We start from the raw sequence: 15,623 nt of genomic DNA on the forward strand, positions 1-15,623 counted from the left end.
TCTTTTCTTTCTACATTGCTTCCAGCAAAATATCTTCATGTTCAAGGTACATATCCAGTAGCAAATAACAGTATTTTAACTCATAGATGATTGCTTTCAACCACACAGAGTAATTATAGTAATCACAAAATGAAACAAAAAGAAAATATACATCAGTGTGGTCAGGACAACGTTATAGAGCTCTAATCTTCCATGGGAATGTCCTCATTGAATTTCACGCTCACTTTGACCTTGTAACTACGCTTGTTTCTCATGATCTTGCAAACATTTCCCTCTCACACTGGATTCCTCCACCGCTGTGAATTCCTTGCATCCATGGTCGACTTGTCTTTTGCTCCACACCCACTCTCTCTCCTTTTCCTGTCATTCTCACAAATTCCTTCTCTCTGCACTCCTCTACACAAGGCTTGTCCGTTCCAATTATGTTTGGGCCATCCAACCCCCAGGTTGCACACTGTGCGTGCACACACACACACACACACACACACACACACACACACACACACACACACACACACACACACACACACACACACACACACACACACACACACACACACACACACACACACACACACACACACACACACACACACACACACACGTGACTCTCTCTCTCTCTCTCTCTCTCTCTCTCTCTCTCTCTCTCTCTCTCTCTCTCTCTCTCTCTCTCTCTCTCTCTCTCTCTCTCTCTCTCTCGGCCTGTTCTCATTAAGCCCATATCAATTAGGCGTCAGCCTCCTAAAACAAAGGCCCCTCTTCACCAGTAGGCTGTCACAGGCCGTGTGAGGCACTTCCTCTTCATCACCCTGCTTCCCATCCTCAGACCAACTCATTCACTTCCTCTTCACCACCCTGCTTCCCATGCTAAGACCAATTCACACACACAGTAAAATGCTCACTGTCAATTTAACAAAAAAAAAGCTTACATTCTCAGAGTTAACCATGTGAACCCTAGCATCCCTATTCTGGGGGGAACTCTTGCCAAAAATAGCAGTTCTACAAGCTCATAACGCGTCGCAATGCAGCGTGTTGTTGTGCCAAACACATGGCACTCAGTTTACACACATATTTGCACTCAAAGGACCTCATTGGAAAAGCTAGGTCAAAGTCAAATTTGTGTTACAGCAGTTTAAAAAAACATTTAACATACATAAAACAACCATATCTACATATGTATGGTCATTGGTCATGTATATGGACGTTTTGTCTTCAATCAAACAATCAATCAATTGAAATCAATGAGTTAGTCCACTAAAACTAGACTGGCCTCAAACCAGTCGTCATATCTGTATGAAAAATGTAACCACAATGCAAGAAATGGTCTCATGAATGAAGTAGAGAAAGATTCTGTTGCATGACCAAGAACACCTCTGGCATCTCTCACACAATTAAGAGTTGTGTGTGTGTGTGTGTGTGTGTGTGTGTGTGTGTGTGTGTGTGTGTGTGTGTGTGTGTGTGTGTGTGTGTGTGTGTGTGTGTGTGTGTGTGTGTGTGTGTGTGTGTGTGTGTGTGTGTGTGTGTGTGTGTGTGTTCTTCTTAAGCTATTCTTTTTTTAAGGGATCTAGTGCGATTTCACTTTGATGAACAGAATGATTGTCCCCTTTTGCAGTTCAGTATTAAAGGTTCTGAGGGTATTTAAGAATATGTTCCTCAAGTATGGAATACATGATTGATTTCATTACTCCTTATCAGAATGCAGCACTATTTATGAATTGAATGGAGAATGAAAAAACTCTGAAATACAATAACTTACATTTTGCTCGGTCGGCAATGTTCCATGTCCAGGAAAACCAAGACCAAATAACAATTTAAACTACTACCTTAACCTAAAGCCCTATTGTACGAGGAATATTGAAAATAGCACAAACTGAAAATGTACAAACTTACAACACGTTGCATTGCGATGTGTTGTGAGCTTGTAGATCTTGAATATCTATTTTTGTAAAGCAAAAAAACAAATAAATAAATAATATATTATTATAATAATAATATATTACCCAGTCATTCTATTGGGATTTGTAGGTTATGACCTCATGGCGAGAGAGGGTGGCAGACTAGACGGAAACACAGTGAGGACAGTGTGTCATGACATGAACTTGAACTGAGGGGGAAAAAGAAAAGACATGAGAACCTTTCCAATGAATCGGTGCGCTCACACTTGTGTGGGAAAGTTCCAGTTCTGTACATTTGTGATGTAATGTCTGTCTGATAGTACCGCTACCTATTCATCACGTATGGCATTCACTCTTATGCACGCAGCGAAATGCATCTGAGGACTGTGTGTGGGGACCTTGCCTCGCTGTCTTTGTGGGGCTCAACAACAACCTGGTTTTGGATTTTCCCACAGATCTGCCGGTGTGAGGAGGAGTGGTCCCCTATGCAGCGCCCAGGCTCTTTTGGCACGGTGACTATGTTGGCACAGGCCCAGACTGCACACCCCCAAAAACCACCACCGTTTCCCAGGGGTCCTGGGAGTGTAATACATTACTAACAAAATCCTACTTCCCATTCCTTTCCAACCCCCCCCCCCCCTTCCCCCCACCACACACACACACACACACACACACACACACACACACACACACACACACACACACACACACACACACACACACACACACACACACACACACACACACACACACACACACACACAAACACATGACTCCCCTCCTCTCTTGCCTCCCACAGTTGGCATGGCCCCCGAACGTGGGTTTTTGGGGAGGGGTGGCTGAATGATGTGAATGATATGAATCTCTTTTCCATCACCCTGTTTTTCCAGCTCTCTCTGAGGTTTTCTCAGCCTCACTATTTAGTCTTCTCCACCGCCACCATGCAGCACAGCTGTTAATGCAGGTTACAACACAGCTCTCATCTTGCAGGAGAGTGGGGGGTGCATTTAGAGACCTTTAAGATCTATTTTTTATTATCAATACACTGATGCTTTCAAAGGCCACAGGCTGATTTAAGGTTATGTCAGCGGTAAACTGCGGCATGGTGAATCGGTCTGAGACCACGGTGCTGTGACAAATGGCAGCATTCTTTCACCGTTAAAGGGGATGTAAAAAAAAAGGGCGAGTACGTGAATTATTATTTTTTCACGACAACACCGTCAATGTCATGAATATGAAGGCACGTTTTAGAAGCGGCCTCGTTGTCGGGGACACAGAGACACAGTTCTCATCGCGGCACTGAGAAGGGAGAGCATTCACAGTCAGCGCATGGGTCTGGGTAACATGTAATGACATTATTGTCACCAGGGTGACCCCTCATTGTCAGTGCGCTTTCTTCTCCAGAGCTCGTGAAATTGACATAAGCTTTGCAAACATTCCAGGCATTTTTTTCTCAAGACCAGATTTCTTTGGGCCCTTTCATAATGGTGGGTCCCAGCATCAAGAGCACCGCCTAGTGGTGGTACGTACAAATTACAAGCATGAACAATATGAGGCCCATAAAAATAAGAATGCCCTCATCTTTAAACTAATTGAAGTTATTCCCTTATAAATTAACTATTATATTATTATTATGATTAGATGATGATGATGACGATGATGATGATGATGATGATGACTATTATTATTATTATTATGGGAGTACTGTCCTGGTCTTTGTTCATTCTGTATTTTTAGTATTTAGTCTTCAGGTTTATTTGATTAATGGAGTATAGCATGTTTCTTTTCACATACATTTAATCCAAGCAGTCATACCTCGAACATAATCATGGTAGGCTGTGTTCAATTGAGATGGTCTTTATTTCTGATAATCTAGAACAATATAATTAATGCCATATAGTCTCCAATATTCTCATATTTAGAGTTAGATTTTTTTGTATGAGGTTTCTTATCTGGAAAATAAGTATGAAGTATAATACATTACAATTTGCTTGATGCAGGTTTAGATTTCGTAGCTGGATTTCTTAACCGATCGACGTGGTGGCGAGGCCATGGCAGCCTCAGTACTTTGGGCGCGCCCCGCCTCCTGCAATCTGCGTAGCCGTGTGATCTCCTGCTTGTACCTGCAGGTAGTGGCGATGCTCAGTGTAAAATCCAATTTATACGTAATGTAATGTGTAATGTAGGGCTGGGCGATATGACATCAAATCAATATCACAATTTTAGTCTTTTTTTAAATAGTGAAAATAGTCAATCTACAAGCTGTGAGGTTGTAGATCGTCTATTTTCAAAATGTTTGTATGCCTCCACTGTACAACGAAGTACAACACAAGTGGTTAATCAGACTAATTGATTTAGTCGATTATAAAAAATGTACATTAATTATTTTGTGTTGATTCGTTGACATACTGTATATATATGTATATATATATCAAACAAACTGCTTCTCGATTATTCAATTAATACTAAGTACTATGTACTTAAGTCAGTTGTCATTTAAGTGTAGATTTTGATAGAGTTTTGGTTAATTTCCCAGCCCTATGTAATCGCTTGCCAAAAATATCAGATTTTTGAACGACGCAGTCATATAACAAAGCATAAATCACACTTAACGGTCTTCCGAGAGGTTTTGACATGTGACGTCACCCTTACCTGCCCAGGTGGTTATCAACGTAGTCCTGCAGTTCAAACACCTGCGCCTCGGCAACTGTCGCTCTGGTGATGAGCTGGGCACGCTCCCTCTCAACACCTCCCTGTTCGAACAAGGACAAGGAAATCATATCAACTTAACGTAGCAAGGGGTCTCGTCTTAGTTTAACTTTGTCTCTCTGGTAAAATCTTATTGTTTTCATTAAATATTTATTATAATGCAAAGTGCCAAACACAGGACTGTGTCTGAGGATGGAATAAATGATTCATTCAATCAAGAATACAATTTGCATTTACCAGTGTGGAGTTTGTGATGTCCTGTAGTTGTTTTCTGATGTCCAGCCAGGATTCCTCAGATATGTGGCCAGATTTTCCTGACCTATGACAGGTTGAAACATTGACCATACTGTATAACCTGGTCTCCACAGTAGACACATTTTTAAAGCCACTGGATAAGGTAAAAAAATTCTACTCACTTGTGGAAGCCAACTGTTTGAGCTGGAATTATGGGGGCAGCCTGCTGAAAAATAATAATCAGGGAATGGTGAGTGAATGAATGTTGTCTTTGAATGTTTTTATTACATTTAAGAATTTTCACAAAATACAAAAACACACACATATATCACACCACCACAACTATAGAGTTGGCAGTTGGGAAGGTCACATTTCAAAGAGAGTTCGGCAACAGGATGAAAAATATCCATTAGGCTGAGGAATGAACGTTTTCTTAATTCAAAGCAATTTGAAAACAAATTGAGTTTTACAGTCTGTGCAATAAAGCCTATAATCCTCCAGACAAATACTGCCTTTATTATTTAAGATGGTCTTTGTTCTCTAATAAGTTGGCCTTTGTTCTCTGCAAAGAAAACCAAATACCCCCCCCACCCCCCATTTCAAACACAAACAAACAGCAGACAAAAGAGGGAGAGAGAGAGCAAGAGAGAGATCAGTCAACTTCAAAGCCATCCGTCTGTCTTTTGAATTCTACCTGCTCCTGGGCTGCTCTGAGCTGACCTTCCAGTCTAGCCTTGTCCTGCCGAAGTCGCTGTACCTCCCTCTCTGTCTCGCCTTTCAGCTCACTGGTCTCCAGGCTGAAGTGGTCTTCTGGGGGACCAGGGTCCAGTCCGGTCTCTGGCTTGGACAGGATCTGCTCCCTCTGTACCCTAATATGAAGAAATAGAGATGTGTGCAATGGCCATTAGGGGTTCATCAAGGATTTGTAGTGTACATACTGTATACGTAAGTCTAGACGGGGATGCTGTCTGTAATCAGATGAGTTAATTTGTTGACGCAGGCGCTGGTAATCACGTAAAATCACCAATCAAGCCCACCCACCCACTCCCTCCTATCCAGCATCAGGGGCCAAAGGTCTGCAGTGTCGCTAGCTCTGCTGCAGTATGTCTACATACTAGGTTCCCAGCCAGCCTCCTCCTTCTCTCTCTGACCTTGTCTGCGACCCAGGGGAGACCTCCGTGTCCATGTTTCTGATGCGGTCCGCCCATGTGACATCAAGTGCCATTCGTAGCATTCTTGTGTAGACGCCATCCAAGGTCTTTTCCTGCTGTACTGTGAGCGTCCATGTCTCGGCCCTGTACAGCAGTACTGATTCTACTGTAGCCATTGTAAAGTCATGAGCGGTATCTAGAGGGCCCTGTACAGCAGTACTGATTCTACTGTAGCCATTGTAAAGTCATGAGAGGTATCTAGAGGGCCCTGTACAGCAGTACTGATTCTACTGTAGCCATTGTAAAGTCATGAGAGGTATCTAGAGCACGCCAGTGTGAGGTATAGCGCAGAACAGTTTAATTTTAGGTAATTAACTCAGGACAGGCCAACATGAGGTCAATTTGCAAAAACAACATAAAACGTCCTAAGAGGAGAACAACAATCTTTTAATTCCAAATAATGTCCGAACTGTAACTTAAAGGGATAATTTACCCCAACAATTACTTATTGTCTATCAATTACACACCCAATGAAGCCTTGGATTTATGGAGTTTTTTTTTGTTTTTGTCGCATTCCTAAGCCAATAATTTGATGACCGGCGGACTCAATGGAGACTATTTGAGTCTCCGCCGGTCATCATCACAAAGTCTATTCACAAAGTTTCTAGGGAAGTGCAACCTGTATGCAATGACCAGGGCGTGATGGGTCTTGGTCATCCTCTGCAGTCTCTTCTTGTAGGATCGAGCGGCCGTGGCTAGCTGCTCCTCCCTGGCTCTGTAGGAAGAGCGCACATCCTGGAGCATGCTGTCCACAAAGGCCCTCATCTTCCCCCTCTCTGCGGGGCCCTTCCCCCTAGCCTCCGCTCCAAAGACGTCCATGTACTCCTGGATGAAAGGCATACGCAGATGTTTTGGGATGGCTGTGGGCCGACAAAGACTGGTGGTGGACATACTGTGAGGGATGAATGTGGATGTATTTAGGGGTTTAGGAAAATGTAACCAGCAACCACGCTGGAGGTCTGACAGCTTCTTTCCAGGATGTGTATGTGTGTGTGTGTGTGTGTGTGTGTGTGTGTGTGTGTGTGTGTGTGTGTGTGTGTGTGTGTGTGTGTGTGTGTGTGTGTGTGTGTGTGTGTGTGTGTGTGTGTCGCACACACACGTGCGCTGTGGTGCTTACAGCTAAGTCCTGTAAATAGCACACCAGTCTTGTGCGGTATTCCTCATTGAGCTCTTTGACTTGAAGCTGCAGTTTTGAGTTCTCCTCTTCTACCTCCTTCAGTTGGCTCTGAGAGCACATTAGGGCCTACATTGGAAACATACAGCCAACACATTAGGGACTACATTGGAAACATACAGCCAACACATTAGGGAATACATTGGAAACATACAGCCAACACATTAGGGACTACATTGGAAACATACAGCCAGCACATTAGGGACTACATTGGAAACATACAGCCTACATTAGGGACTACATTGGAAACATACAGCCAGCACATTAGGGACTACATTAGAAACATACAGCCGGCACATTAGGGACTATAGTGCCGTCTCTGGTGGCAGGCTAATTATAGCTTTAAGATAGCTGTAATTAAACATATTAAATGTTTGTGTTTTAGTGTGTGGAAAGGGATTGCGTGCAGTGCACTCACCGTGCTCTGCTCCGATAGCTTCTGCTGGGTATTGTGTATGGCTCTCCTGTTGTCCCACTGCTCTTTAGCCATGGCGACCCTGAATGACCAGAGCCACAACAGAGCAGTGACCATGTTCCAACGACAACCACATCACAGGAGGAACCACAGAGAACCACATCAGACGCACAGAGAGAGAGAAGCCATAGAACAGAAATCAAAAGAGGGGAGAAAACCACACAGCAGATGTGTGTGTGGGCAGGGTTGGGTTCAGGAAGGTTACATTCAAAATGGAATTGGTAACAGATATAAGTCGTTAAAGTAATGTAATCTGACTACTATCGGTACTATCTGTACGTGCATAGAATGTGAACTACAGACGCACACACGGACAGAGATTTTGTGAATTTATAGTAGGATTATTTAAGTGTGTTCCCAGTTCCCACATGTGAAGCTAACACTCACAAACTGCATAGTGAGGAATACCTAGTAACTTGCTATGCATAGCTAAAGATTGAACGGGGAATCCACTCTGTCTTATGTATAAAAGTAAATGATCGGCTTTTATTTCCCACTCACACTTTCTCCTCCAGTTTCTCTTGCTGCTCCTCATAGCTCTTCTTCATCTTCCCCAACATGGCCTTGATCTCATCCTGGTTTCCAATCAGCTAATGCATATATGAAAACACAAACAACAAGAGGCTGGTGACTTGAGCATATGGTTTGGCTAGGCTACCACTGTCAATAACATGTATTTGGAGCTTTCTGACTGACCACTATGTCATTTGAGCTCTGTTTTATATCCAGAGAGCAGGCTATACTCACACTTTTCTCCATACTTTTTCGCTCTTGGTCCAATGCTGCCAGGTCCTCTGGCTGTGAAACAATAACAACAAAAAACACAACTTCAACTACAGACAGAGTGGCCGTTACAGTACAAGTCAAAACATACAAAATATACTACTACTCTACCCTAGTACAAAAAAAAAATTGTAAGGCAATAAAGATGACTGTTTTGAACTTTGGGTGAATATGTCACCTGTCTATCCTAGTCCTAATGCCAAAAGTAATAGAAATCATCCTATAATTCTACAAAGCTCTGTGGCTCTGTGTGTGGCTCTGTGTGTGTGTCTGTCTGTCTGTCTGTGCGTGCCCCACAAACTCTTCTGCCCGGTTCTCCTCAGTGGCTGGAGCAATTGATCTGCGTTTGCACACAGCCATTGAACATTACCATGTACACGGAACGCCGAAGCCCGTTTTTCGCTTTCCCCAAATGTCAGCTGTTTATTAGCGTTTTTGTGTTCACTGGCTCCCGGGTTGCCAAATCATGTGCGTGAAACAAGCGCCGGTGTTGCCACATCCGTGAAACAAGAGTGGGGGCTCATATCCCCCAACGGGTATGGTCTATAGTAGAAATAACAATACACTTCTACCTTGACTCTGTTGTTGGACATGCGGCTGACCAGGGCTGTCACACGGTCCAGCTCCCCATGCAGACCCTGGGTGGAGGCCCTCACGCTCTGCTGCTCTTGCTCCAGCTGCCTGCGGAGGGTGTCCTGAGTCTGGGCCAGGCCCAGCAGTTCAGCGCTCAGCTCCTCGCTGTGGGCCACCTCTGTCTCGTGGGCCTCGGTCAGAGCCAGGTAGTTCCCCTTCAGGACCACGTACTCGTCCCTCAGGTCTCCGCCGGTCTTCTCTGACAGCTGCAGACGGGCCTCGGCCGACTGGAGCTCCCTGCGCAGCATGTCTCGCTCCGACCCCAGCTCCGCCCTCACACCTTCTTGGTTCAAAATCTGACCGGTGGGGGAAAACTGCATTATACGTATGCTCATTGGATACATAAATGTTATGCACTTTTGAGGAACTGCATTTAAAAAAATAACAACAACAATAACAATAGTAGTAATAATAATAATAATAATAATAAATCATAGCCTTTTGGATCATAGGCCTAAGTAAAGTAAATATTCACCTTGTTTTTCAGCACAAAGCTCTCTTCTTCAAAGTGCTCTCTAAGTTTATTGGTCTCAATTTTGACTTCCACGAGTTCCTTTGATATCTGAAACATTAGTCACATCATGGAAGATTAATTCCTCTGAGAGCAGAGATGGTACAGTATAGGCTACTTACATGAAGGGAGCATTATAGCTATAGGTATACCTTCAGCTTGTCCTCTTCGCTCTGCACCAGTTTGGAGGACAGGTCTGTCTTGGATGCGGCCATGTGGGCCAGTCTGCTCTCCAAGTAGCCCACTTTGGTAAATAGGACTTCATGTTTGTCACGCAACTGACCCTACAGTGTTGGAAGCAGTCATAGAAGCTTGTTTTGACAGTGTTTGTACATGTATATGACACATTATACAAATGTTGGTGGGCTACATGTAAAAGAATAGGTTTCTGTTTGTAGCAAATAAATAAAACTATAATAAGCTGTATTTGACAATGACAACGGTAGGAACCAGTGGTGGAAAGTATAGGCTACTGTACAATTTTGAGGTACTTTTACTTTACTGGAGTAGTAGGCCTACTTCCAATTTTCAATACTTTTACTTCTACTCCACTACATCTCAAAGGCAAAGATTGTACTTTTTACTCCAGTACAATTATTTAAAACTTTAGTTGCTTTGTAGATTGTGATTATTATTACAAAACATACATTAACCACTTAAGCCCTACAGCATAAGCTCACAATGCATCGCAATGCAACACATTGTGCTTCTGTAGATCTGCTATTTTCAAATGGCTGAAATGCATGTATTTTTTATACATTTGAGACATTCTGCATAATGAGTAGTTTTACTTTTGTACTTAGTTTAAGTATATTTTGATACCAATGCTTTTGTACCTTTACTCAAGTAAATTTTGATTTGAAGTAAAGATGCAATCATAATGCAGTAAAATGTATAGGAGAACCATATTCAGGTATTGAAGCAGCACGGGTCAGTTCACTTACATTTTCTTCAGTCACGGAGCGAATTCGTTCTTGGAGTTCAGTGAGTGCTGGTCGAGGGTCAAGAGTTAGAGGATCCATCTTAATTGCTCGGAGCATTTACAGTATAGGCCACCTCTTTGTTACACTGTAACCACCAACAATGTTGCCATGACTCCTTGATAACCGTGGGAAAAACAAACCATGTGGTAGAAGTGCACATGCGTTGCTGTATTATGACATGCATCATAAGGTATAGGCCCTATATGATTATATTCGTGTGTAATTAAGAATCGTACAGAATAATAAATATGTCCTTCTTTGCACACTCTTCTGAAATCACTGATGACTGCCCCAGCCCTTATTTGCTTAACAACGGCGCCCTCGCGTGGCGGCAGTTGGTTGCTACTTGTCCAAGATGAACGTCGACGGGACATGATGTCATGATGTCAAGCACTTTAAATGGCCAATATAACACAACATTAAAGCACACCTTAATGTGGAATTCAACTGAATTTGGGTCAAATGTCCCCTGGGGGGCTTTTTCTCCTGGTAGTGGGGAAATTAAAAATGTTCACACATAAATTTAACTTTTTGTACTTTAACATCAAATGTATCTCATTTCAACTTACTAGCCCTATAGGCCTAAGTGTATTTTCTAAAGCAATACAAACATGTACATATTGAATTAATATCAAAATGTATTTGAATTGGTCATAGAATGGCCAAGTGGTGGAATGAACTTCCCACTGATGTCAGGGCAGCAGAGTCACTGCCCATCTTTCGCCGCAGGCTGAAAACCCACCTCTTCAGGAAACACTACCCTTCCTCTTTGCCTGGCCTACTTGTTAACTAGTTGTATGAAGGCTTGTTTTATTGTTGTATTGTTTTATTGGATCTTGTTTAGTCGATACTTATTTGCTTTAGCTCCTGCTCGTTTGATTTTGCTATTTTGTCTCATCTGTTTAAGGAAATAGGTAGCTGATATATTGCACTTTTACCTTAGCGCTATAGGTATACTCTTGGTTGCTTGTTTTTGCAGAAAATGCACTTAAGACTTCTGGTGATTAGTAGTTTTCGTTCCCTACCTATGTTAAATGCACTTATTGTAAGTCGCTTTGGATAAAAGCGTCTGCTAAATGACTGTAATGTAATGTAGAATACGGGGCCTGTTTCCCCACTCTAACTTATATTCTCCTTTCACTGTTCACTGTGAATATATATAAATTCTTACACCAAACAAAAAAAGCTCCTACACACTGTCTTCAAATGAAAATATGTTTTGCATTTGAAGACCCTAACGTTTCCCTGTTTGGTCTTCTCCTATAGGCACCTGTTGCTTTTGTAGGTGTGCAAAAGACTTGCTTTTCATTCTTACACCATTATCACATTCAAATTTGAAAGGAATGTACTTACGTATGTGTAAGTGAAAACATATGTATGTGAAAGACTGCAAAGTGTATGAGAGGGAGCATATATTCCTGGAGAATACTGTATACCGTATGTACAGTATGTGAAAGGAGAACCTACAGTAAGTGCCAGAATGAAGTGTGTGTACACTATATCGTCAGGAAGTGGAAATAAAATACAAACGTTGACATTGAATGTTTTCAACAAGTATTTTAGTTTTGGTAGGTAGTCTATTATAGATCCTCCAAAAGAAAAACGTTTTTATCATTCACTTAATCAGACACTTTTCACATTTTTCATTATCACTGCCAGAAATACAACTTTCAATACTATAATGAAACAATACATACAAGATTCTTGTATACCCCTGGAAACAAAAACATTTTGCCAAGATAATGTGAAAGATGTGTTCCTTTGGCAAGTTGATCTTGGAGGAGGAGGGGGGATCTTTTTTCTTTCATTCCATTTGATAATCTTCATAGAATAGAATATTGTAAAACTATATTTAAAATACAAAAGCCATGTGGTGTACAATCATTTTTTAAAGAGATATATGTATGTTCTCATTCTTACAATGTTTCTTTAATATAGGGTCAACTAACCCCAAACCCAGTTGCTCATTTTACCCTGTAGCCTCTATATCTCCCCTGTAGTCTCTATATATCATCTCGTTGTAACTAGCATAAACACAACCTTATATAATTTGACAATTTAGCTGATGTCTGACCAGTTTTTACAGTATATTTTGTTGATTACTTTTGATGCAGTAATGGTCTGTTTTATTTTATTTCGTCCTTTTTTAAGCTATTAAAAAGGTCATAAAAGTCCTTAAATGGCCACTTGACTGTCATCTGGGGACCGCCCCAAAATCCCCTGGGGGAACCGACCCACAGGTTGAGAACCACTGCACTACATGATCCAAAACATCACATGGCTGCTGTAATGTTAAGATCAACCAAGCGTTTCTGGATTCCTTGAAACATGGGCCACATTGTTGGGGCCATTCTGTTGACTATTCTGATTTTGCTTCGTTTGCTGTTTTTAACTTGTTCTGTAAAGAACTTTGTAACGTTTGGAAAAGCGTTACACAAATAAATTCATTATCATTCTCCCTACGCAACATACAAAATTTAAAAAATCCTGAAAGATTTGTGGAAACCTTGAGCAAATGTTCAAACTCATTCTATCTCAGATGAGAAGTATAAATGCACCGCACATTATCAAAAGCAAAATATTTCATAGAAATATCTTTCTTACATGAATAATTTGTTGAGTTCATAAATACAAAAATATATACATTATTAAAATGTACAGAATTGTCACCATTTGGGGAGCACAACATCAAATATGAATTTCAGCTGCAAAGAAGGCAAATATTCAGCTTTTATAGACCCAAGTCTGCTTAAGGCAAGCAGCAGACTGGCTTTAAAACATAACTGAACAGTTGCATGAAATGAAATAGCTTCACTTGTTCTTTGCATTTAGAAAATGCTTGTATAATAGTTAATAATACAAAACATATAGTCTATGAAAAAAGTATGGCTCTGCTTAGCCTTTTGAGCCTTGTGGGACGGTGTTTAGTGCTGCTTGTTAAAAAAGGTTATCAGGGTCCCCGGTGGCAAACCTGGTAAGAGTGCATACCACATAAATAAGGCTATGGTCCTTGGCCCCTGGGGCACAATATGACCCAAGGCTCTTTGCTGCACGCAATCTCCTCTCTCTCTTTCACGAATGTCCTGTCTCTCTATCAATGTCGATATAAAAAATAAAGCGGAAATTCATCAAATATAATCATAAAAAAGAGGTCATGAATCTGCATGAAATTGCATTATGATTTGGTTTAAATGACAGCTTTAGCTATAGTAGCTGTGATTTGTACCGGCCACAGTGCAAGCTGGTTTAACCCATTAAGACCTGAGGCCATTCTTAAAAATGTTTTCTAAATCCTTACAGTTTTTTGAAAAAGACCGAAACATTTTTTTTTCAAGATTTTTCAAAAATAGCAGATCTACAAGCTCATAGCGCGGCACTCGGTGCCGCGCTATGAGGTTGTATATCTGCTATTTTTGAATAGCCAAATAAATCTAAAGTGACACAGATGCGTTCCAGGTATTAATGGGTTAAGACATGCCTCATGAGTCAGTTGCCTTGGTGAGACTCCAAAGCTTCGTCCTCCTCCACTTCGTCCTCTTCTCCTCCGCTGTCCCTGCGGTCCGCCCGGCCAGGGAGGTGTCCCCGTCCCATGGGTAAACCCACCGCCCTCTGCAGGCCGTCCAGGCTGGCCTGGGTGACGTAGAAACTCACGTCCAGCGAGGGCAGCAGCTTCTGCAGTTCTTCCAGCTTACGGTGAGCCTTGGAGATCACAGAGTGGGGGAAAGAGTATTGGAACTTACTGTACTGCCTTTGGCAATGGTGTAAAGTAACTAATAACTACATTTACTGAAGTACTGTACTTAAGTACAATTCTGAGATACTTTTACTTTACCGGAGTATTTCCAATTTTCAATACTTTTCCTTTAATCCACTACATCTGAGGAAAATATTGTACTTTTACTCCACTACAATTTTTTTCTAACTTTAGTTACTAGTTACTTTGCAGATATACATTATTATATTATAAAACATACATTAACACCCAGTGTTTAAATTGCCACGATTGGTTGCATATTGCAGATGTATTTATTGATCAGCATGAATCCTGGGTAACGTGGTATCCAGTCTGATAGACTCACGACTTGGAAGCTGCCTTGCTGACAGTGATGCTCCACCAGGAAGCCATATGCGTCTCCTATCCGGACAGCCGGGTCCAACTCCACCTCTTCCAGCAAGGCCTCACACAGGCGTATGGCCTCACCTGGGTCCTCCTCGTACAATCTGGAGATAACCAGAAAAATAAATACATAACCAGGAAAATAAATACATAACCAGAAAAATAAATACATAAAATACAACTGAGTACTTCTGTTGAACACCAGTGTTGATTTCGTCGACTAAAACTATAATGAAAAATGTTCGTCGACTACCTTTTTTCACTGACGAAAACTAAATGAAAACTAAGCTACGACGACTAAAACTAAGACTAAATATATTGACAATTTCGGCAACAAATAAAAACTAGAATAAAATGTTAGTGAGGGACGAGTGGAGAAGAGATCCAGTAGAACTAAAAGACAAGTCGTTTTATGTTTTATAAATAAAAATTTGCTGTCAAAATCAACACCAACAAGAGTCCATGAGTAACAAAGTACTCAGGTAATTGAGGCCACTGCTCTACACTTGCCGTGTTACATTTACTTCTGGTCTCAATCTATTTATTTGCTCTTCACCATCTTTGGATATGTATTTGGATTTTTTTTACTAGCTTTGGATTGGTAGTTATTATCCCTATTAAAGAGAGTAAAGACGCCACATTTAAAATCATGAAACAAGGCTAAAAGAAGCTATACTCTTACCTGCGCACCTGGACGAACTTCTTGATCAGGGTGATCTTGTGTTGCAGGTCAGCCATTCGTGCTTCCTGTTCTCCAGGGCCCTTGGCTTTAGAAAGACACTTATACGCCTCCGTCAGAGCACCAAGCGCCTTCTCATAGTTTTGATAATCATCAATCTCAACCTGGACGAAGGTGAACAATAGAAAACACTCTTCTTTTACATTTCTCCAACATGTA

At 41.5% G+C, this 15,623-nt stretch overlaps 2 protein-coding genes across 2 annotated transcripts in view; both read right to left on the minus strand.

The window, feature by feature from the left end:
* Window positions 1-3,897: 3,897 nt before the first annotated feature.
* On the minus strand, window positions 3,898-10,647 carry ccdc78 (coiled-coil domain containing 78; the record flags this gene model as incomplete). Its single annotated transcript, XM_084078281.1, has 14 exons — window positions 3,898-4,018; window positions 4,548-4,648; window positions 4,842-4,923; window positions 5,021-5,064; window positions 5,533-5,707; window positions 6,669-6,874; window positions 7,167-7,292; window positions 7,642-7,720; window positions 8,200-8,288; window positions 8,446-8,496; window positions 9,054-9,410; window positions 9,590-9,676; window positions 9,778-9,909; window positions 10,570-10,647. 14 exons carry the CDS (start codon window positions 10,645-10,647, stop codon window positions 3,898-3,900), a joined length of 1,728 nt encoding a protein of 575 aa, XP_083934407.1.
* Window positions 10,648-14,077: 3,430 nt separating this feature from the next.
* ift140 (intraflagellar transport 140 homolog (Chlamydomonas)) overlaps window positions 14,078-15,623 on the minus strand; it is a 46,295-nt gene continuing 44,749 nt past the window's right edge. The window contains exons 28-30 of the mRNA XM_084078541.1: window positions 15,408-15,568; window positions 14,688-14,829; window positions 14,078-14,307 (exon numbers count right to left, since the gene is read on the minus strand). Of these exons, the coding sequence (XP_083934667.1) occupies window positions 14,095-14,307; window positions 14,688-14,829; window positions 15,408-15,568 (516 nt within the window). The 3' untranslated portion in view covers window positions 14,078-14,094. The remainder of the gene's footprint in view (window positions 14,308-14,687; window positions 14,830-15,407; window positions 15,569-15,623) is intronic.

Source organism: Gymnoscopelus microlampas (assembly GCF_963454915.1).
Source record: "Gymnoscopelus microlampas genome assembly, chromosome: 14".
NCBI lineage: Eukaryota > Metazoa > Chordata > Actinopteri > Myctophiformes > Myctophidae > Gymnoscopelus > Gymnoscopelus microlampas.